The 23682-nt window shown below is 34.4% G+C and overlaps 3 protein-coding genes across 3 annotated transcripts; 2 read left to right on the forward strand and 1 right to left on the reverse strand.

The window, feature by feature from the left end:
• Positions 1 to 1939: 1939 nt before the first annotated feature.
• On the forward strand, positions 1940 to 8211 carry LOC141663644 (histidine-containing phosphotransfer protein 1-like). Its single transcript, XM_074469435.1, has 7 exons — positions 1940 to 2806; positions 5714 to 5846; positions 5945 to 6072; positions 6156 to 6224; positions 7173 to 7244; positions 7653 to 7725; positions 7816 to 8211. Exons 2-7 carry the CDS (start codon positions 5784 to 5786, stop codon positions 7864 to 7866), a joined length of 456 nt encoding a protein of 151 aa, XP_074325536.1. The 5' UTR covers positions 1940 to 2806; positions 5714 to 5783; the 3' UTR covers positions 7867 to 8211.
• LOC141664532 (sufE-like protein 2, chloroplastic) lies at positions 2176 to 2748 on the forward strand. The gene has a single exon (XM_074470489.1). It carries the CDS (start codon positions 2176 to 2178, stop codon positions 2746 to 2748), a length of 573 nt encoding a protein of 190 aa, XP_074326590.1.
• A 10975-nt stretch (positions 8212 to 19186) lies between the features above and the next one.
• Positions 19187 to 20803, reverse strand: LOC141664533 (uncharacterized). The gene has a single exon (XM_074470490.1). It carries the CDS (start codon positions 20801 to 20803, stop codon positions 19187 to 19189), a length of 1617 nt encoding a protein of 538 aa, XP_074326591.1.
• Positions 20804 to 23682: the final 2879 nt, after the last annotated feature.

The following is a 23682-nucleotide window of genomic DNA, read 5'->3' on the forward strand; positions in this document are numbered from 1 at the left end:
TCCTTCAGAGAGTCCTCTGAGAGGTAAATTTCTATATTGTTCAACTTAATCAGAAGTTTTATATTGAGACTTAAAACATATATTTAGATAATATTCCAATACCGGTCAAGTTTCAAATTTGCAATAGCTTAATAAGATTTTGGTGATTTATCTTAGGGGTAAACATAATTAGGATGTAGTCTGATTGAAATATGTACATTTGCTCCTCCGGCCGCCTTTGATACCTTGTCAAGGAACCGGTCGAGGGTCCAGGTATTAGAGAAAGACCCTCGCCTCCGTCAACATAGTGCATAGGAAGTAAACTAAATTGATCGTTATTCAGGACATTAGAACTAAACAGACGGCAATAATGTTGGTGTAAGAAACAATTTAACCACTAAATAACTGCAGGAATGCTCGGTTTTTGGTTTTGACCTTACTCTTAGCTCCGGATAATCAAAGACTGACTGAACATCACAAAAAGTATCCATCTTATCTTAAGGACGGCCCTTATTGAAGATTAGCTAGCGAGCATCACATTAACACTAAAGTAACAAAAGCCAAAATAATTAATAGTCTTTCAACATATAAATTTAATCGCTGTGTATTGGTGACAACAAAAACTTGAAAACATTGAACAAAGTTGTTCCTATTTTCATTTCACTCACCACCAAAATCACGATTCCCCAACGCCTCTCAACTTCCATGCAGACCACGGCCGATGCCCTTACTAGTAGAATCTTACTGAGAGAATGAAGGCAAAGGCAAATTATGACTTGATAAAGAGGCTGTGCAAGAGATAGGAGAGTGAGAGAGGGCTAGTATTAGAGGTTGATTTTAATTTTTTTATTATCCTTTATTTCGTTCTGTGTGTGTTTGTGAGAGAGAGAGAGAGGGAGTATTAAGTGCTACGTTAACGTGCATGATATAATAAATTATTAGGTTAATAGGATTAATTTCGGTTCGGGTTATTCGGTCGGTGCTGCTGTGCTGGCATGAGCCCCGAACACGACCAATTTAGTTCGGTTTCTTCAGTAAGGCAAATATATACAAAACCGAACTTAGCATTAGCAAACTGTTTTGCTAGTTTGATTTGGTAAGTTTGTTCGTTCTTCAGTTTACGTGTTGTGTCGGTGTGTGTCCATTGAAAAAGAGAGGTACATATCTTTTGTGTATAAATAGGACTGCAATAGCTACTTCTGGCTGCAGCAACAGGTTAATTTTATCTCGTAATACTTTTGTTGGTGTGGACTAGATAAAACAGCTGAGACAACAGTCGATTCAGTTTAGAAATTTATGTTTTTTTGATTGTTTGCTAGCTCTATATTTCGCTAGATATTGTTTGATAAGACATATGAATTACCAAGTAAAGGTTTGAAAGGGCTTGCACAAAGTATATTTTATAGATTTTCTTTCTTACAGTTAAGGAGTTTGGAGATACTTCTAAGTGGGAAATAATGATTTTAGATTATGCTTTCTATATAGCTGTGCTTTTTTATTGGTTTTAATGCTTTCTTTGAACTCATGTAGGAGTCTATATATTGGTTGTGACACGCAAAGTCTTTTTTACTTTGGAGTTTCTTTTATTTGCGGTTTATTCACAGTTTATTCACAGGAGAACTCCATGTTTGGAAAGCCATTTAACGATGTTGTGTAAATAGCATAGAATTGTAATCAACATAATACAGTATTAATTTTGAATGTAAGGGTGCTTTTAGTCATGTAATTGCATTGCTGCTTAAATATTCCTGGTAGCATTGTTTATTACAAAGTTTTATGTAATTTTTTGGCTGCTATCTGCTACGTTTGCTGCGAACATGCCTGTCTTCTATCCAACTTTGTGTGTGCTTTATCGATAAAACCCCTTATGCATTTGAATTGACTAATACAAGAAAATGGACAGAAACTTTAGAGATTATCTTGTTTATTGGTTATTTAGTAAGATTTTGACTAATTTTTCTTACATCACTCCGCACTTCTAGCATATCCAACTTCTTCTTCGCCGCCGACTTATCTATCTCTATATATAATCTTGTATTTCCGATCAAACACAACCAGTCCATTACACAAACACATACTTACAACCATAACTATTCAAACATGTTTTCCTTAATTTCCACATCTTCACAACCACCTCTATCTTTGTCTTCTTCATCTTCAACCTCTTCGATATTTATCAACACACATGTAAATATTATGCCCAGAAATAAAATTTCAAGAAAACACACACTCACACACTTTTCTTTAAAATGCAAACAGTCCGTTTGTTCACCAAGAATTGTGAACCCGAGTGTGAATTCTTGCAATACTGTTGCACGTAAAGTTCAGTGTTTAATTGCGGAGTTCAAGTCATTAAAAGAGCCTATTGATAGAGTCAAGGCATTGTTACATTACGCAACATTGTTACCATTTTTAGACGAGTCTATAAGGTCAGAGGAAAATAAAGTTCCAGGATGCACAGCTCAAGTATGGTTAGAAGTGAAAATGGACTTTGAAGGGTTTATGAGGTTTCGAGTTGACAGTGATTCTGAAATTACTAAAGGGTTTGCTTCGTGTTTGATTTGGTTGTTAGATGGTGCTACACCTGAGGAAGTTGTTGGTGTTAAGGCTGAGGATTTGGCTGAAATGAATGTTGGAATTTTACCTGCTAATTCTAGAGTTAATACTTGGAACACGGTTTTGATTAGTATGCAAAAAAGGACTATTGCTTTGGTTGAACAAAGGTTTGGTGATTCCGCAAAGTCTTTGGCCTTGTTAAATTGCAAATGATATTGGAGGATTTAGAGTCTATGAAGCTAAAACACCTGATAGGAGTTCATGACTTGATGTAAGTGTTTGTATTGAATTTTCGTGAACTATACTTGTGTTATGATTTGTAATCTAGATTATGTTATTTCGTCTAATTTTTTTTCTGTAGTGTAATGAGCATATGAATGATCATTCATCCTGCTCTGCAATTCAGCTTCTGAGCTAATATTATACAACTTGATTAAACAAGACAGTGGAATATATTTAGAACATGTCATTGCAGTCTTTTTTTGGACTTTTAGTTAAGTTCTCAAGTGAAAGAATTGTGTTAGTTAAGCTGCTTCATAATTTTGAATTCCCACTTTATAAAGCATAATAGTGAAGGCAATGTCAAAATTGTGGGAAGGCTACAAAAAAGTCTGTGAATGGGGACATTACTAACTCTTTGTAGACTTGTTTTTGTCATGCAGTTTATATAACATACTGTTTTGATTTGTAATCTTGATTTGGTCTGTTTTTCTATAGTGTAATGAGCATATGATTGTCCTTTCATCCTGCTCTGGAATTCAGCTTCTGAGCAATTATTATACCACTTGATAATGGTAAATATATAAAACATGTCAAGTAACTGCAGTCTTTTTTAGACTTCTAGTCAAGTTCTCAAGTGAAAAATTGAATTATTTAAGCTGCTTGATGATTTTAAGTTTCCACTTAATAAAGCATAATAGTAAAGGCAATGTCGAAATTCTGGAAAGGCTATAGAAAAGTCAGTGTCGAAATTTCCACTCAATAAAGCATATATAATAGTAAAGGCCATACTTTTTGTAGACTTGTTTTTGTCATGCATTTTATATATCTTTCCTTTGATTTACTTAACAAAACATTTTAAGGTTGGTGAAGAAGACTAGGACCAGATTAATACCCCCAAGAGTGGTTGTTCCACTTGATTAAAATAATATTAAGGAACGAAACTTTGTTGCTTAAATTATTACCAGGTTAGACAAGATCTTTTTCTTTTCCTTTTGCTTAATTAACATAATCTTCTTTGATACAAACATATGGTAGTTTAATGTATGGGACCAAAAATACCATCTCAACTAGCATTAGAAATGGTATATAATAGTAATGGTGTAGATGGTGTTGACTGTTGAATGCTTATTAAATTCATTTTGTAAGTGGTCCATTCTGGCATTTGAATTGGCCAAACATTGGCACTATTGCATAGGTTTGTGTGCATGGTATGATCATTCAAATGGTTCTCAAATTTGAAACCTTATCTTTACTAAGATGAAATTTATTTGTTCTGATATAAAGTATTTTTCCTTAATCCAATCTTCTGATATAATGTATCTTTACTTAGTTTAAATTGATATCTTCTGAGATTTTGTAAATTGACCACTTTGATTCCCTACTTTGTTGTGATTCTGGATTAGATAGATCTATTTGCAGTAGCGTATCTGGTCATCTGGTGTTAGTAATACGTATATCAGTTTGTAACCAATCATGCCCCAGTTTCAGTATGATAATGTTGTAATGTGTACCCTTGGATTTATAAGTATTGTTTTTAGCATTCCTATTTGACAAACCGAGTATCATGAACTTCTTGAAACATTTTTGAAACAAAAGGCTCGTATCTCAAAAGCGGCCTTCTAGGACTGAGAACTTCTTGAACCATTTGTATTCAAGTTAGCATGGACAGAATAAGATTGTCATACCGGCATGCCATCAGTGACAGGAAAGGCAGGTGCAAAAGCAAAGATCAAATAACACTGATGAGTGATGCTTGTCTCTGGGCTCTGGCTATGAAGGTAGCTCCATGCTTTGATGCTCATATTTTAGAATGGAAAGAAGATTAGATGGCCCGAATTAATCCAGGAGCCTCCGCCAAACTATATGCAATGTTTTCATCTTGGCAGTACTTGCAGTGGTACATTGTAGACATCTAAAGGAAAGGAATTATTGAACCTTAAGGCTAACAGTGACCTACTATTTACTTGTTGTATTTCCTTATTAACGGCATTTTCTGAGTCCGGTTTCTTTTTCTGAATTCACCAACATGGACATGGGGCATTTAGTTTTAATAATCTATTTTTTGATATCAGTTATTATGATTAGTGATTTCTAGTTATAATTCTTTTGAAATTTAAATTTTCAATCAGGTTTAAATCTTCTTGAAGCACTTCTTTTGAACAGGTGTTTTGATTTTAAAACTTTTTAGACAGGTCTTGTGATTTTAAAACTTTGACATATATCCTGGGATAAAATGTACGGTTTAGGTATTACTACACTTCTTTTGTTGATGTCAGAAGTCTGGGGAAAAAATTAAAAGGCTGGAGTTCGTCAGCATTAGAACTCTGGTAATCATCAGAAGCAGAACTCCAGATAATGTCAGGATTACGATTCCTCAAATGTGGCATAGTCTTTCGGGGCTGACAGAGATTTGAACTGCACTTCCATTGCTGTCTGCAAATCGATGTTTGTTGTTGATGTATGCTTATATTGATGCTAAGCAACGGTGTATCTTTTCATGCAAATGGCTACATATCTTGTCTTAATTACAGAAAATCAAAGTCCTGATGTGTAATTTTTTGAATGGAAATCAGTGTTTATGGTGTTGGATAGCATGATTTTCAAATATTGTTTCGATTCTTTAATCTACTGAAAAAACAGGACCAATTTTTTGTTAGAACTTAGAACACTTTTACACGGTGTACAGCATCAGCTTTCTGTTTACAAGGGACTCTGCTGTGTCTCTGCATAATTTTTGCAATTAATTTTCAGTTACCAAGTTTTAGAGCAAATTAACAACTTCTTTTTATGGAAATTTCACTATAGTCTTCAATTAAGATCCTAAAATTAGTCTCAGTAATACAACTTGATACACACGCCTCCCTTTGAATCTTCTAAAAATCAGGATATTCCTGATTTACAATAATTTCTCATGTTAAACCTATCCGGAAAAATAAGTACTCGTTTACTTCTACAGCCGGTCTGGCTCAAGTATATAAAGCAAGCAAGGAGCAAACTGAATTGGAGTTTAAAAAAGCAGTGGAACCATGGAAGTGGTGAATGTATTGCAGCAACAGTATGTTGATTTCTTGTCATCTCTTTACAGTGAGGTAAGTTCTTCTATTTTTTTTACTTAATATATTTTATGTGAACATAAATATAACTCTAGAAACATGATCTAACATGTTTTTTTTACATAAAAATATAGGGGCTATTGGAAAAACATTTCGGAAATGTTCAGATGCTGACTGAAAATGAACCACATGTTATGAGTGAATTGCTTGCTCTTTTCTTCGAAGATTCTGAGAGATATCTGCAGAATTTAGCCACTGCTCTGTAAGTTTTTATTTATGATAGCTTTGAAATTTATTATATATAATTTTGAATTTAACTTGCTTCTGGTTTCTTTGATTAAACAGTGACCAAATGGATGTTGATTATGAGAAAGTTGATGATTTTGCGGTGCCACTATACGATGGTAGCTTAAGGTATCCTCTCATATTCTCAGCTAATGACAAAGCTCCATTTGTGTTACAATTGAACTCAGATTTATTTGCCTTTAAGTGAGATTCATATTGGCTATGCATCACTAGCCTGTTCATTGGGAATCATTTTAGATCACAATATCAAACTCTTTCTAAGCTTTGTGTAGCAGAGAGCAAGTGAACCAAAATCATCTTTTTTAATGGACATTTGAACCACAACAGACCCCAGTAATGTGGCACAAAACCCAAAATCACGGTTTAATTGGTTGCTTGATTGCTTTGAACCATTTCTAAGCTGCTCACAATCATATACCAGAACACAGTTCATTCATCGAAAGAAAAATATCCATCTTATCCACACCAAAATAAGAAAATGCAAAACTAGAAAATTCAATGATTATGAATTAATGCTGCAAAAACTCAGCACGTTGTAGAGATTTATTTTGTAACAATTCATGACAGTAGCGAACTTCCTATATTTGCAGGAAATTATGATTTTGTATCATGCTTTCTACATAGGAGTCCTTTATTTGGTTTTCATGCCATCCCCTTACTTCTGTTGGAATCTATTGTACTTGGTTTGATGTATTTATATTAGGAGTTCATCTATCTCTTGGCCTGTTCCGTAAAGAGCTCTCCATATTTGAAAAAAAAACATATTGCGATTTTTAATTACAGCATTTGTGTGATACTAACAGGCAACGATTTCAATCTGATTCTTGACGATGTAGTGGGACTCTTGTCCATGGAATTGCTTTCCTACTTAGACTGACATAGTTGTGTAATTGCGTTGTTTATTACAACTTCTCCCTGTTATATTCTTTTTCTACTGCGCATTGTGTTAGCTAAAAAATTTGTCTTTCTGTAGGCAACGTTTTATTACTTTCGTTCGCTCAATGTTATTGTTATTGGTTATTTTGTAAAGCTGACTTATAATTTTCTTTGCAACAGCCTTGGTACTCAAAGAATGAACAACGCTTGTGTTACCTTCAGATCTTGTTACAAATCTAAGAACTTAGAAGGGTTAGTCTTTCTTTTCACTCTAGCATAATAATTAATGTTTAGGCTATATTTCATAACCGAAGTTTGTCAATGTATGATGACTGAACCATGAAGATAGCCAAATTGAACCTCTAAGTAAAAAAATTGATAACTATCCTGCACAAGCCAAATTGATGGAATTTCTGCATGCTTTGGGCAAGGGAAAGGGATTTATTAAGTCATATCAGCAAGTTCCTATAAAAGTTAAAGCATATTGACAAGTTCTTGAATTCTTTCCTAAACTTGTTAAAAAGAGTCATTTATTGATTATCATCAGGTCAGTTATGGAGTACCCTGTATCATCTGTTAGTTGCACTTTTGTTTTTAGTATTGCGGCCTAATATGTTTTTTTAAGATGATGGCATGGGATGGCTAAAATGTGTAATGCAGGTGCTTGAGATGTCTGCGACAATTGAAAGATGAGTACTACCTTGTGAAGAGCAAGTTCCAAACAATGCTCGCGGTAAAGCACGCTCATCATTACATTTTATTACAACCTAAGTTATTTTAGCCAACTTTTGCTAAAAGATATGATGTTCTTTGTTATCTGCAGCTGGAGCAACGAATTGTAGCTGCTGGGGGATCAGTTCCGATTGTGAAGTAGATGAGTAATGAGTTCATCTCTTTTAAAAACAAAGCTCCCTGTTGTTGGGCTTTACTCAAGGTTATGTTTCGAAGCATCTTGAGCGTCAAAGGACTCTAGAGTTCGACTTAAGAAAAATAAAGTTTATGATGCTACCGCCAATAATCGCTGAGTAACTATGATTTTATGGGGCTCTGGTTTCTTTATCTTCAATTTTTGATGCTTTTCAGGATTATTTGTTACTATGATAATTATTTGTACTAACACGAGACTGCTGTTTGATCGATAATTATTTATACTACCCGATTCGAGATTATTTTAGCGGATATGAATCGGCCTATTAAAAATTCGATCCAGATCCGATAAGAAAAATCCGACTATAAATGAAGCGGATATGGATTTAGGCCGATCCCATCCGTTAATAAGCCGATCCAGTTCATATATTATATATATATATATATTATAATAACATTATTTTTTTACAATTTCCAATTTTGAATTCTTATCCTCAGTCAAGTTCCATTTTTTGTACTTCATTCGATCTAGTCTCCAGAATCCGGTACATTTCTATATTCTTCTAATAATAACAGTTTCTTTTGGATACATCAAATTTTTTTTCCAATTTTAGAATCCAATTATGTAGCTTAAAGTTTATTTTAAATTGAATAATGAAATTTATTTATAATTTTTTTTAATATTATTAGCTTCTAACTCGGGCGATGCATAATTTTTTAAATTTATATTTTATATTTTTTAAAAATTTAAAATTTATTAATTTTTTTACGGCTTTTTAAAATTTTACTTTTTAAAAAAAATATTTTCATAATTTTTTAATGTATATATGTACCGTACATTGTTATTTCCGATATTTTTGCAATATTATTTTTATTTTTTATAATTTGTTGCAATATTTTTGCAACAAATATGCAGATATTGAAAAATTATGGATGTGGAAATGAATTACAGTGTGCGCATGGGTCGGGTTGGTAGGGTCAGAGTCATTTTAGCAGCCCGACCCAATTAAATCAGTTTGAAAATTCACAATCTGACCCTTAAAAAATAAAAATGCAACCCAACCCTATCCTTTATTAATCGGGCTGATTCGGTTTGGGTTGAGTTGAACGGTTTGTTCAAAGTCATTTAAAATAAATAATTGATATAACATTATTTATGATACTCCCTCCGTCCCTTTCAATTGTTTACATTTTTTAGAGAGTGTCTGACACGCATTTTAAGGTGCATATAAAGTGTAGTTCTGTAATTTTTTTTTACAATTTTGTTTTTCTGAATAAAAATTAAAACATTCAACTTTTATTCAGAAAAAGAAAATTATAAAAATAAGTTACATAACTATATTTTTTATGTACCTTAAAATGCGTGTCAGACACTTTCTCAGAAATGTAAACAATCGGAAGGGACTGAGGGAGTATGAGACTACTTATGAAGACATACGAATCCGCAAACAAGATCATGTTATGTGTCATTCGAGAACATTTTTTAGATATCTTTCGGAATGTATAGACTCTATGTTACACTCTTAGGCTTATTCGTAGTAAAATATATTTTATATACAAAAAAGTACAAAGGATCTCTAATGGTGTATGAAAAACAAATTATCTAATTGACTATAATTGATATGCAACAAATTTAGTTTGAAATTGAACAACATATTAATACAAGAAGTATAAAATAGAGATGTACACAATATATATTTATACGAATAAATTAAAAAATCGGGTTGGGTTGAGTTGGTTAAAATTAACTTAAAATCCATACCCAAACCATTAAAGTCGGGTTAACGTATTTTTAACCCAACTTAATATCGGGTTGTAATGGTTCGATTTAATTGGTCAAAAATAGGGTCGGCTTGGGTCGGTTTGATCGGTTTCGTCAACCCATGTGCACCACTATTTAAAACATATAAATACATATTTTATTTAATTTTCTATCATATTTAATTATAAATTTTAATTATCAAATTAAAATAAAGTTACAAAATTTTTTTATTTAAAAAATAATTGAAATTTGATGAAATAATTTAAAGTTATTTTGTAGTAGAATTACTGTAAAATCATACTTATCCAAAAATATTTTGCAGTAGAATCAAATTTAAATTCAATTTTTTTTTCAATTTTCAATTATTAAATATTTTATTATATTTAAATAGAATTATTATTATAAATTAGCAACAAATTTGATAAAATTGTATTATAGAATCAGGATTGTGTACGTATCTAATCATATTCTACTTGGTTGTAACAATATTGTTCAGGTTTTGGTGTTTAAATAGCAGTAAAACAATATAATTTTATTATATTTATGATTGATTTAATCTCTCTAATTATTTTCTATCTAGAATTGCATGATGACTTTGTATTGCAACTGGGGTTTGAATAGCAGTTTATTTTGGTGTTTAATTAGTAGTAAAATAATGTAATTCTTATATATATATGATTTGTTAAATCAATCATATTCTATTCTATTTAGGTTTGTATTAGAGCATTGCAACTTGAATTGGAGTGAACAACATAATTATTTTGTATTTATAATTGTATTAATAATATATTTATTTTAATAGGATATAATCTTAAATGTCTATTTTTAGTTTATATAAAATCAACTTTTGAGATTATTTTGACGGTACATATAATTTTTCAAAGCTTATTATATATAACTAGCTTATAAGTTATAACCTCTGCAAAGTACGGTTTTTTAAATTTACTTTTATTTTTTAAGATTTTATAAATTTATTTTAATAATTTTTAATGTACATATATATTGTTATATCTAATATTGTTCCAATATTATTTTTATTTTTTATAATTTTTCGTAATATTGTTGCAACAAATATGCAGATATTAAGAAATATAGTGATTTTGAATTGAATTATAGCTATATATAATGAAATATCTAATAATATCTTATCTACTTCATTGAATCATATTTTGGTGTTTAAATATTAGTAGACTAATGTAATCCTTTTATATTTTTGATTTGTTAAATCTCTCTAGTTAGGATAGTATTAGTACATTATATAGTAATTGATGTTTGAATAATGTTAGAAAAATATAATCATTTTGTATTTATGATTGTATTAAGAATATATAATAGGAAAGAGTTACCTCTTACCCACTGTATACACTACAAGAAAACAGGACAAAACCGACCGTAAAAACGGTCGGTGAAGAGGCAAAACGGTCGGTTAAAATAGTCATAACCGACCACAGGGCATGGTCGGTTTTAGCCTGGTCGGTTATGACTTTTGGTCGGGTTTAACCCTCATAACCGACCAACATAGTGGTCGGTTAAGTGCCTGGACATTTTATTCAGATGTGGGGTCACTGTGTACACGTGGCAACACGTGTGCACACGTGTTGCCATGTCACTGAGTCATAACCGACCGAAGGTGGTCGGTTATGTCTATTTTTAAAAAGTTGACTGGAACTCATAACCGACCGTGGTCAAAGTGTGCACATCGGTCGGTTTTATTTCAAAAGCTAACTCAAATGTCATAACCGACCGTCCTAAAACCGACCACCCTCTAAAGGAGACGGTCGGTTTTATGAAGAAGGTGGTCGGTTATGTCCATTGACGGTCGATTTTCTGGGATCTGTAATGGGCAAAAGTGGTCATAACCGACCGTAAGTGGTCGATTATGTCTATTTTAAAAAGTTGACTGGAACTCATAACCGACCGTGGTCAAAGTGTGCACATTGGTCGGTTTTATTTCAAAAGCTAACTTAAATATCATAACCGACCGTCCTAAAACCGACCACTTTCTAAAGGAGACAGTCGGTTTTATGTAGAAGGTGGTCGGTTATGTCCCTTGACGGTCGGTTTTCTGGGTTTTGTAATGGTCAAAAGTGGTCGGTTATGCCTGTTTTCGGTCGGTTTTAAGGTCTGATTTTAAAAAAAATTACAGGTTTTTCTGCAGTCCTTGTATACCAAACCAAATCAATACACAAATCCAATCCAATCACAACCAAACAACAATGACAATCATTAAACTATACTACTCAAAATCATTCGCAAAAACTAGTAAATTTCACAATTAAACCATAGTAATTAAATCCAACACAAACATTCACAAACTCCGATAACCGGAGTATTAAACCGTATCATTACATCATTATAATCAATCCTAAATAACCGACAAAGTATCAAACCATCACAACGTACTATATTACATCCGACAAATTAAGTCTTAAAAACCATCCCATGACCATCAAATTAAGTCTTAAAATCGATCAATGTAAACTAATCCGACAAATCAACATCGGACGATCCACCGCCATCACCGCCGCCGTCATCAAAGTCCTCGTCATCGGAGGTCTCATCCTCAGACGTGTGATCCTTATCGACTTCCATAGCACACCGATTATTTTCCTAGATACACAAGTTTAATTAAACTAGTTAAAAAGAAGAAACAAAATTTACATGTGAATGAAACAAATAATTAAACAAGAAGTTCAAAAATTATACCTCCGCAACACGAGCTTCCGTCTTTTGAACGATATCTTCAATCAAGGAGCCCACGATATGCACGATCTCGCCACCGAGGCCTCGAGAGCAGTACGTGCGAATATAGCTATCCCCGCATCGGAAAGTTGGCGAGCAAACCGATTTAGATTAGCACGGATCTCCGTAAGCACATTCCTCACGATGGCAAGATATACATTATTGGGGATGGCTTCACGTTGTCTCGGAGCGGATGGGGATGAGCCGGCTTCATTCCGTGTGGAATCTCGGTACCGGGTAGCAAGTGTAGGCAAGAGACCGGTGGCCCGAGCATTGGGGAACCCCACCACATAATTCTTTTTCGGCCTTGTACCTTGGGGGACCTCCAAGGCTTCCATCCACCAATCCCACGACTCATCCCGATCACCCGTTTGTGTAACCTCCACAGGCATGCGCTCGAGAATGGCGACATATCGTTCCTACAAATTCATTTAAAACAATTAACGATGCATTTAAAATCAAATAAAAATGCATATAAAATCACATATAAAAATGCATTTAAAATCACATAAATACATATAAAAGTTTATACAAGTTTTAACCAACTGAGCCAACCCTTACGGGCTTATACAAGTTTTTAGTGCTTCATACAGGTGTAAACGAAATTAATAATAATATAAGTTATTTATTCCGGCTTAAACAAAGTTATATTATTGATCAGAATTAAAAAAAGTTAAATATAATTAGTTCTATTAGCTACATGGGCTAAAATTAAATTTATACTATTTTATGGATGGATCATTGAAAATTTGGTTGCTAGGGTCTTTGGTTTTTTTGAGCAAAAGAAGTACTTCATTAATTCATCAAACAATCCGACATAATCGTCTCTAACAAAAAAGCTGGAGGAGACATAAAATCCAAGAAGCAATTTAGCGCACAAGGGATTTTGGCAATCTTATGTGCCACCCTGTTAGCTTGCTTTCTAACAAAATCTACCAACACCCCACCTCTGCTCTAAATCATGAATTTACATTGATGCACCAGATTACCAAACTCGAGCAGATTTGTGTTGTTCCCTTTTATCGCGTTGACGCAGAGTTGAGAATCACTCTCAATGGTCACTATTGTCACTGGAAGTTGGTTTATCCATGAGAGAGCCTCTACGATCCCTACCATTTCTGCCTCCACTACATGCGTGCTGCCTGCAAATCTCATTACTCTTCCTGCTAAGAACTGGCCATGATTATTCCTGAGAGCCATACCAACTACAAATGAGTCCTGACCTTCCTTCACTGCAGCATCCACATTTACCTTGAATGAAACCAGGCTAGGAGGTGTCCACTTATTTTCCTGCTGTGAAACAAATGAGTTATGTCCTGAAGTTTCAAGGTATTTCTTGTTTACTTTTTTCCACTCTCGAACCTGCTTTTTGCTCCATTTCATGACCACAACTGGTGTCATGGTTCTTTCTTCAAATATTTTCTTGTTTCTCACAAACCAGACTCCCCACAGGACTGTTGCAATCTTTGTCAAAACCTCACTGGATTCAGTACTCAGCTTCTCAAGCAACCAGTCAGCTGCATTTTCTACTGACCACATATCGTAACTCAAGCCCACATTCCACCAACACTCTTTGGCGAAACTACAGTCCAAAAACAAATGCATGAGGTGCTCAATATCTCCAGTGCACATCGGGCAATAGATTGGAACTATGATTCCTTTGCCTCTAATTAAGTACCTGACTGGAATGGTATTTCTGCAGAACCTCCACAGAAAGATTCTTACTTTGTGAGGGATTTGTAACACCCAAATTTTACACCAACCTCTAGACTGATGTATCCCAGTTACCACAGTGTGATTCTTATTCCACTGATGATACCCCGACTTCACCGTGTATTGCCCATTGGGAGAATGGGACCAGGCCAGTCTGTCTTTGATACACATATTTGGTATTCGGGTATTAAGAATGGCATTTGCATCTTCATTGTTGAACTGTGATCTCACTTTTTCCTCGTCCCATATCTTTGTGTTAATCTGAAAAAAATTACTGACCTTTAAGTTGTTAACATCATCTGTTTGCTCTAAATTGACTCGAAGATCAGCCTTATTCCTTAACCATCTGTCAGACTTTATATTAATTGATTTACCATCCCCTAAAATCCATCTCATTCCATTTTTCATGTTTTCTTTAGCTTCCCACAGACCAGACCAAGTATAACTCGATCCCCCTACACGACTAGCTTGAAGAAAATGGCAGTTAGGATAATATCGAGCTTTTAGAACTCTAGCTACCAGAGAATCAGGCTTGTTGATAAGATTCCAACATTTTTTCCCTAAGAGTGCCAAGTTAAAACCATGGAGGTCTCTAAATCCAAGGCCGCCACTTTTTTTTGACATGCTTATTTTGTCCCAGGCACACCATCGTATCCCCTTGCCAGTCGAAGCATTTGACTTCCACCAGAACGCGTTCATTAACCTTTCAATTTCTTGGCAAAGAGTCTTTGGAACCATAAAGCATGACATTGTGTATGTAGGAATCATCTGGGCCACATTCCTGATCATGATTGCTTTCCCCGCCCGAGATAGTAATTTTGAGCTCCAACTTTGGATTTTTTGAAACACTCTGTCTTTCAGATATCTGAAGACTGTCTTCTTGGACCTACCTATCAGCGATGGTAAGCCGAGATACTTGCTGTTCCCAATATCATTGAATACTCCCAAGGTTTGTTTGATCTCCATTTGTTTGTCTTTATGGACATTTGCATTGAAGAAAATGGCTGATTTCTGAAAATTGACAGCTTGACCCGAGAATCTTTTATACGAGCTCAGAATCTCTTGAATTGCCTTTGTTTCTAGAGTTGTAGCTTTGAAGAAAAGGAAGCTATCATCAGCAAAAAGAAGATGGGTGATTGCCGGGGCTGAACGATTTATGCGACATCCAGATATTGAGCCATTTTCTGAAACTGATTTAAGAGAGAGTGATAGGCCTTCCACACAGAGTAAAAACAAATATTGGCATCTTGGAATTCGACACATTCTGAAAAAAACTATTTGCTCATCATATTTGGGAATGAAGTTGCCTGATGGATTTTGTTCTAATATTAGGAGCTTGGTATCGATGGAAACTCTCCGACTTACCAGAATGAAATCCCATGTCTGCCATATGATTTTGCATCACCTACTCCCAATTACAATTCGATCGTCACTGCATAAAAAGGTCAGGGACACCGTTATTAGATTTTGTCTGTTCTTTAAGGCTATTTGTAGCAAAGTTATTGAAGCCGATAAATTGGAAAAAATGCAGTCTCAACTAATTATAACAATATGCCAACTTGAAAATATTTCCCCCCTTCCTTGTTTGACATAATGATTCACCTTTCGATTCATCTTGTGCGAGAGGTTGAGCTATGCTGGCCAATTTTCCTTAGGTGGATGTATCCGTTCGAAAGGTACATGAAAATATTTAAAGGATATGTAAGGAACAGGGCTCGCGCGGAGGGTTGTATTGCTGAGGCATATATTGCTGAGGAGGCAGTTGAGTGTTTGGTTAACTTTGAGGAATCAACTGTCAGAGTTCCAGAAAATGGCAGACGTACAAAGGATGCAATATGCAGACCACTATCTGGTGCAACAATGATCACCCCGAGCACCAAAGATTTGCACCTTGCACATTTGTGTGTCCTACAAAATAGTACGGATGTTGTGCCATATTTTGAGTAAGTATTTTTATTATCCTTCATGCGCAGTTTAGTTATAACCATCCCTATATCAAAATTCTTTATATCTGCCATTTTAATTGTAGGGAACACTTGTCATTTTTGATGGACCAATTTCCGGAACGTGGAAATGACGAAATCTGGCTAAAGAATAAGCAAAATGAAACTTTCCCAAAATGGTTTAAAGAAAAGGTTTTACGTTTGCTTAATTGTTAATATTCAGTCATTTACCTCCATTGTTATTATTGGAAACCTTGCAAATTAAGTGTAATTTAATTTTTCACAGATTGCATCAAATTTACTAGATGGAGAGGAGGTACCGCAACATATAAGGTGGGTCGCAGACGGGCCTAATAATGATGTGCCTACATTCAGTGGCTAAAGGTGCATGGGGTTACATTTAGCACCAAGTCTCGTGATGATACGCGTCAAGTTCAGTGTAGTGGAGTGTGTGTAGATGCTGATACAATGGTTGTGCAGGGTACAGACAAAAATATTCAGCATACATCACATACATACTACGGTGTTATAAATTTTATATGGGAGTTGGACTATAACATCTTTAGGATCCCTCTTTTTCTCTGTAAGTGGGTGGATATGAACAGAGGAATTAAGGTCGATGAATTAGGATATACATTAGTTAATTTGAATAGGCCTGGTTTTTTTAATGATCCATTTGTGTTGGCAACACATGTTAAGCAGGTCTGTTATATCGACGATCCTCTTAAAAAATTATGGTCCGTGGTGTTGAAATTTCCCGAAAGAAAACACTATGATGATAGCGAAGATGAAAATGAGGGATCCGTGGAAGTAGAGCTTGAGTCTGAGTTTTTTATGCCCAACTTACCAGATGATGATTTTGAAAATGATGCTAGTTACATCAGGGATGTAGATGAACAAATTCAACTAGATTGATTTTTTTTTATATTTCATTATTGCTATGTATAACTTTAAAATTTTGGTTTGGTGATGTTTGTTGTTCATGGTGGTTGTTATGTTTGCTCCAAATGGATAATATGTTTGTTTTCCTGTCCATTAGTTATTTGGCAATGAAAGAGATGCACTCTTTCTATCAATTTTTTTTTAAAAAAATACAGTGGTATAGACAAGAGTTTTATATACAAAATCTTGTCTTAATATTTCATAGACAACAAGGTAGAAACAGTTGTGTGATTAAAGACAACACTTCCGGGACTGTTGTGTGATATGTTAAACACACAATGCAAACACAACCAATTGTGCGAAACGGAATACAACAACGAAAATATAAAACCATTGTCTCATATTTTACAATGGTTTTATATTTCCGTTATATGAACCATATTAAAACAATAGGTTTTACAAACTATTGTGCATTGTTTAACAACAGTTTTCTGAACTATTGTGTGAAATGTCTACCAACAATAATTTTCTAAAACCATTGTATCATGTTTTACAACGGTTACTTTTTCGGTTGTATGAAACATATGAAGACAATAGTTCTTTAAAACTGTTGTGCAAACTCCTTTTTTTGGTGATTTTTTTCACAACGGTTCATAAAACCGTTGTATGAATCTGGTTTACACAATGGTTATTAAATATGCAGATAATTAAATATGCAGATAATTAGATATACAGATAATTAAATATGCAGATAATTAAATATGCAGATAATTAAATATGCAGATAGAACATGAATAATTAAATAATCAACTGATATAAATATGTGCATTAAGCGAAACGTGTAAAGTATAAGTGCATTCATATAAAATAGTAACATAGTACATTAAGCGAAACGTATTAACTCTAGAAAGAGAATACACACAACATAGTACATAGTTTTACAATATATAAGTATATTGTTCAGTTTTTAACCCAAATTCCCTCAACATTTTCTCTAACCCTATGCTCCATATCATCAGCAACATCACATGCCGGGATATTAGAGCAAAATGGCTGATGCTCCATTGTCGTGTCTCCTAGGTTATCTTCATTGTTGATATCGTGATAGTCTCGAGTCGTGGATTTTAATACAATGGACCAGGTAGCATCAACCGGATCTTCGACATAAAACACTTGCTTCACTTGATCAACGAAAACATATTTATCCTTCTTCTGGACCTGTCGACTAAAGTCCACAAGCGTGAAGCCAAGATCATCCACTTTGATACCTCTGTCATTCGATGCCCATTTACACAAGAATAAAGGGGCTTTGAAATCATGGTAGTCCAACTCCCATATTTCTAGAATGATGCCATAGAACGTCATATCACTCTCGATCGGATTTAAATCCCTAGCACTATAAACTTGAACCGTCTTAGCAACTAAATAAACACCGCTGTTCTGAACAACCCTTGATTTATCACGATCTTTTATGAAGTACATAACTCCGTCAACTACATATCCTTCATAAGTCAAAACAGAATAAGATGGTTTGGCAGCCAACCATCTTATCATTTCTGAAACAGCGGCGCAGTTTTCCTTAAGTTCACTCCTAACCTGCACACATTGTCATTAATTACATATAAGCCACTTATTAATTATATTAAATAAAACTCACAATAAAAGTCAGAATAAGAGAAACCAACTTTTCTTTCGAACCAATCAGCAAACAGCCGATTATGTTCTCCCATGAGCCAATGAACACTCTTTTTCTTTCCTCGATGAATTTCTTCAAGATACTCCATATGCTTTCTGATAAAAAAACATATATTATATTCACTCACAAGAATACTTACCGAAAAGATATGGTTTTACAAGAACAAAAACTGAACTTACATTATATAAGGAAATACTTCAGAATTGTTTAACAGGACAGTTAAATGTGCCTCATCTCGCTCTTTCTCTTCGACTTCCTTCATCTTCATAAAGGATAAGGGACCAGAAAGCCTGAATTGATCTTTGGGAACACCAGCTATTTTGCAACTCTCTTTAAGAAACTCGGTGCAAAATTCTACCGATTCCTCACCAAGATAACTTTCGGCGATACAACCTTCCGGATGATAATGGTTTCTAATATAACTCTTCATCACTTTATTAAACCGTTCAAACGCATACATCCACCTATAGCACACTGGTCCATACAAACGCAATTCCCAAACCAAGTGGACTACGAGATGTATCATAACATCAAAAAATGAGGCATGAATTTTTTTTTCAAGCTCACACAAGGCCAATATCAAATCTGACTACAGTTTATCTAGTTTCGAAATATCGACTACTTTGCTGCACAAGGAGTTGAAAAAGAAACACAATCGTATTATTGTGACCCTAACATGTTTCGGAAGAACGGATCGAATTGCAACCAGGAGCAACTGTTGGAGGAGGATGTGGCAGTCATGGGACTTTAGCCCATAAATCTTTAAATCAGCCATGGACATGAAGCTTTTAATGTTCCATGCATGTCCATACGGAAGTTTCATATTCAAGAATGATGATAACATTGTTCTTTTTTCAGCCTTTGATAAAGTAAAAGCAGAAGGAGGCACGTAGGTTTTCTTTTCTCCTACTTGTGGAGCTAAATCAACCCTAACACCCATGTCAAGCATATCATGATGAGATGCCTCGCTATCTTTTGACTTGTGCCGCATATTTAACAATGTCCCCATCATATTATTATACACATTCTTCTCGATGTGCATAACATTGAGACAGTGACGAACGTGGTTAAACTTCCAATATTCTAACTCGAAAAAAATAGACTTTTTCTTCCACGGACAATCAACCTTTTTGGACTTCTTTACTTCCTTGCCATAAGAAAATTTAATCTGTTCCTGTTGTGCTAACACTTCTTTAACAAAAAGGGGTGGACGTGGTCGCCGAAGCTCTTGTTCGCCGTTAAAAGCCAACTTTTGTCTGCTATAGGGGTGATGGTCAGCCAAATAACGACGATGGCCTTGATAACACATATTTTTACTATGACTTAAATATTTGGCAACGGTGTCGTCACCACATATGGGATAGCTCTTGTAACCTTTATTAACACAACCGGACAAATTTGTATATCCAGGAAAGTCATTTATGGTCCACATCAAAACCGCTTTTAAAGTAAAATAGGATTTACTATAAGCGTCATAGACATTTGGTTCACCTTCTACCCAAAGCTTCTTCAAATCATCGATCAACGGCTCTAAGTATACGTCAATATCATTTCCCGGCTCGTGCGGACCAGGAATTAATATTGATAACATTATAAACTTCCTCTTCATGCATAACCATGGAGGAAGATTATAAGCTACCAATACTACCGGCCAGCAGCTATACCTATTACTTAGGACATTATTAAACGGGTTTATACCATCTGCTCCTAAAGCTAATCGAAGGTTTCTTGGATCACTAGCAAACGAAGGCCACCGATAATCAATATTCCTCCATGAAGGAGAGTCGTCCGGATGCCGCATCTGACCATCATTTGACAGTTGTTTTGAATCCCAAATCAACTGTTCAGCGGTATCAGGAGATTTAAACATTCTTTTAAACCTAGGAATGATAGGAAAATACCACATAACCTTGGCTGGACTATTTACCCTAAGTTTACCATCTTTCGCAACCTTCCAGCGAGATAAACGACATTTAGGACACTCAGATGCATTAAGATTTATACCCCTGTAGAGTATACAATTGTTTGGACATGCATGAAATTTAATGCACTTGAGGCCCAAGTCAGATAAGGTTTTCTTTGCCTCATACGCATTAACCGGTAACACATGATCTTGAGGAAGAAAAGAACCAACAGAAGTGAGAAGATCAGTGAAGGCGCTATTGCTAATACCAAACCTAGATTTCCAATTATGTAGCTTTAACATTTACTCTAACTTTGTACATTCACTGCCCTTATACAAAGGTTGTTCTGCATCAGCTATCAACCTATTGAAGTCATACGAATCATGATCGTCCGAATTATAAGCAGCTTTACAAACGTCAACAGTTTCGGATTGAGCATTTTGCTCCTTAGGTAGAAATGTACTACCGGCAGATGACCTAACACTTTTAGAACTAGTTTCTCCATGCCAAATCCAATCAATATACCCTAAACTAAAACCTTTTTCATATAAATGACCCCGTATTACTTTTACGTTATATTTTCTAAAATTACCGCAACGCCCACAAGGACAAAGGATGTCCTTAGGATCCTTTGAGTTCTCTCTGCAAATATTAAGAAACTTTCAACACATATCTCATATTCTAAAGAATCCCTATCTTTGAAAATCCAAGACTTGTCCATTTATTTATAAGACAAACAACAACCTAGCAACTTACCTGTTTGTCATTTCAAACATTAAGAAGTAAAGCTTAGTTGTTTACTTATTTAGGATTAAACATAATTAAACATATAAATTAATTATGCATATATATTAAACATACAAATGCTTGTAATATGAATGCTTGTAATACGAATGCTTATAACATGCATAATTAAACATATAAATTAATTATTACAACTACATATGTTTACACATATACAATTCCACACCTAAACTAAACAAGAATATAAACAAGAACATACACTAAACAGGATCCATACACATGCATCTATTAAAATTAAACAAGAACATGCATTAAATATTAACAAAATATAAAATTAACACATGAAACAAGAACATGCATTAAACACATAAAAAAAGAACATGCATTAAACACATGCATCTATTAAAGTAACAAAAAATACACATGCATGTGAAATCTTACCTAATCGAGCAAACCCCCTTCAAGTTTAACCAAACCCAGCTCCAGAGACCGACCTGTACAAACAAACTCGATTAAAATCAAAACATAAAATTTGAAATTAAATTCGAAAAAACTTACTTTTCACACACTAATCGAGTAGTCCACACTTCCTTCAAGGTTTTTCAACACCAATCGACCTCGATTTATGAATTAATCAAGTTTAATTCATAAAAATTTAGGGGTTTTAGGTTAAAGAGAGTGAAAAGTAAGTTTTAGGTTAAAGAGACAGTGAAAGATGAGAGAGAAAAGAGAAGAGAGAAGAGAGACAAGACATTGAGAGAGAAGAGAAAATGAGAGAGAGAGAGAGAAGAGAGAATGAGAGAGCTGAGAGAGAGAGTAGAGAAGGGGGGAAACGGTTTTGTTTAATGGGGGGAAACCGAAAATAAATAAATTTGGTTAAGTGGGAATTTTTTAGTGTATTAACGGGGGAAAGAAAGAAGCGGGCATTTTTTATTTTTTAAAAATGATTATAGACATCGGTTGGTTTAGATATTGATGTCTTACAACACCTTTAACATCGGTTTGAAAGCAACCGATGTTAAAAATGCTTTTAACATCGGTGACATTTCTAACCGATGTTAAAGGGGTGATGTCGTAGGCACTATTTCTAGTAGTGCATATTCACTATCTTCTGGAAGTAAAATCTGATATTATAAGAAGATGGTCAGAATAAATTTTGAAGGTTATAAGAGATCTACTCAGAATCTCTTGTACAAAGGCTTCTCTACACATTCAAATGATTACTGAAGATGATGGAAGAGAAATTTCTATGCTGAAAAACTCTGCTAAGGTGGAAGTTATTTTGAAAGGAAAATGCTTATATTATAATGAAGACTCTTCACATCCTAGAGCTATCAGACTTGGTGATGGACTTGAAAGAACATCAATTCAAGCTCTCAGAACAGCCATTTATCAAATTGGTGACAGTAAAGATGAAGAACTGATGCAGGTCAAAGCACAGTTAGTTGAAGTTCTGAGAAAAGCTGAAGATAAGCTGGTAAAAGATTTTGTTAAGAATCATTATGGATTCAGATTGATCCAGTGATGTTGGTAAAGCTACAAGGACTGTAAGTTGTAGTTAATAGTCTTATTAAACTCTTATTGCATTTGAATTTAAATGTTTTTGACATCATCAAATCTATTAACTTGTATATTTTTGCATAATTTACAAGTTGGGGGAGATTGTTAGATATATTTGAGATGTCATGTCTAATATATTTCATGTTTAGTTTTCAGATCTTAACAAACAGGAAATATCAGGACTTATTGGAATCAGTACTTACTGGAAGTCAAAAGATAGATATCAGAACTTAAGGTCATATCAGAACTGAAGTACGGGATGACTTATAGTTAAAGAAGGAAGCTGATTTACAGGATAAAAGATCGAGACTAGAACAAAAGAAGATATGCATGAAAAGAGTTAGAAGATACGAAGACTTGTATAAGATATCTGATTGATATATTTTAGGAGACAGAATTATATTTCATATCAATTAGAAGTTATCTTGTAACTGTGTACTATATAAACACATACATAGGTTTACACTATATGTGTTATCATTATCGAGAAGATCATACATTGTAACCTAGCAACTCTTAGTGATATTTGTTCATCACTGAGAGAGAACAGTTCCATTGTAACAGAGTTTATTATATATATTTGTTTACTGTTACTTGTGTTCGAAATCGATTTGATTGTAATACCACTGTATTCAACCCCCTTCTATAGTGTTGTGTGACCTAACAAGTACACATCACTGGAGACGCTCTGACGCCACTGACTCAGTTGCTATAGCAATATACAGATCTTTGTATCTTTTTTACAGGTAGGTCAGTGCTTCAACTATTTCTTTTATATTATTATTGGAGATGGTTTAGGCTAAATAGTTGTTATCGAAAATCTTATATACAATCGTTATATACAATTGTTATCAGATGGGATTAACTGAGATTCAGC

The sequence above is a fragment of the Apium graveolens genome, chromosome 6, assembly GCF_009905375.1.
Source record: "Apium graveolens cultivar Ventura chromosome 6, ASM990537v1, whole genome shotgun sequence".
Taxonomy (NCBI): domain Eukaryota; kingdom Viridiplantae; phylum Streptophyta; class Magnoliopsida; order Apiales; family Apiaceae; genus Apium; species Apium graveolens.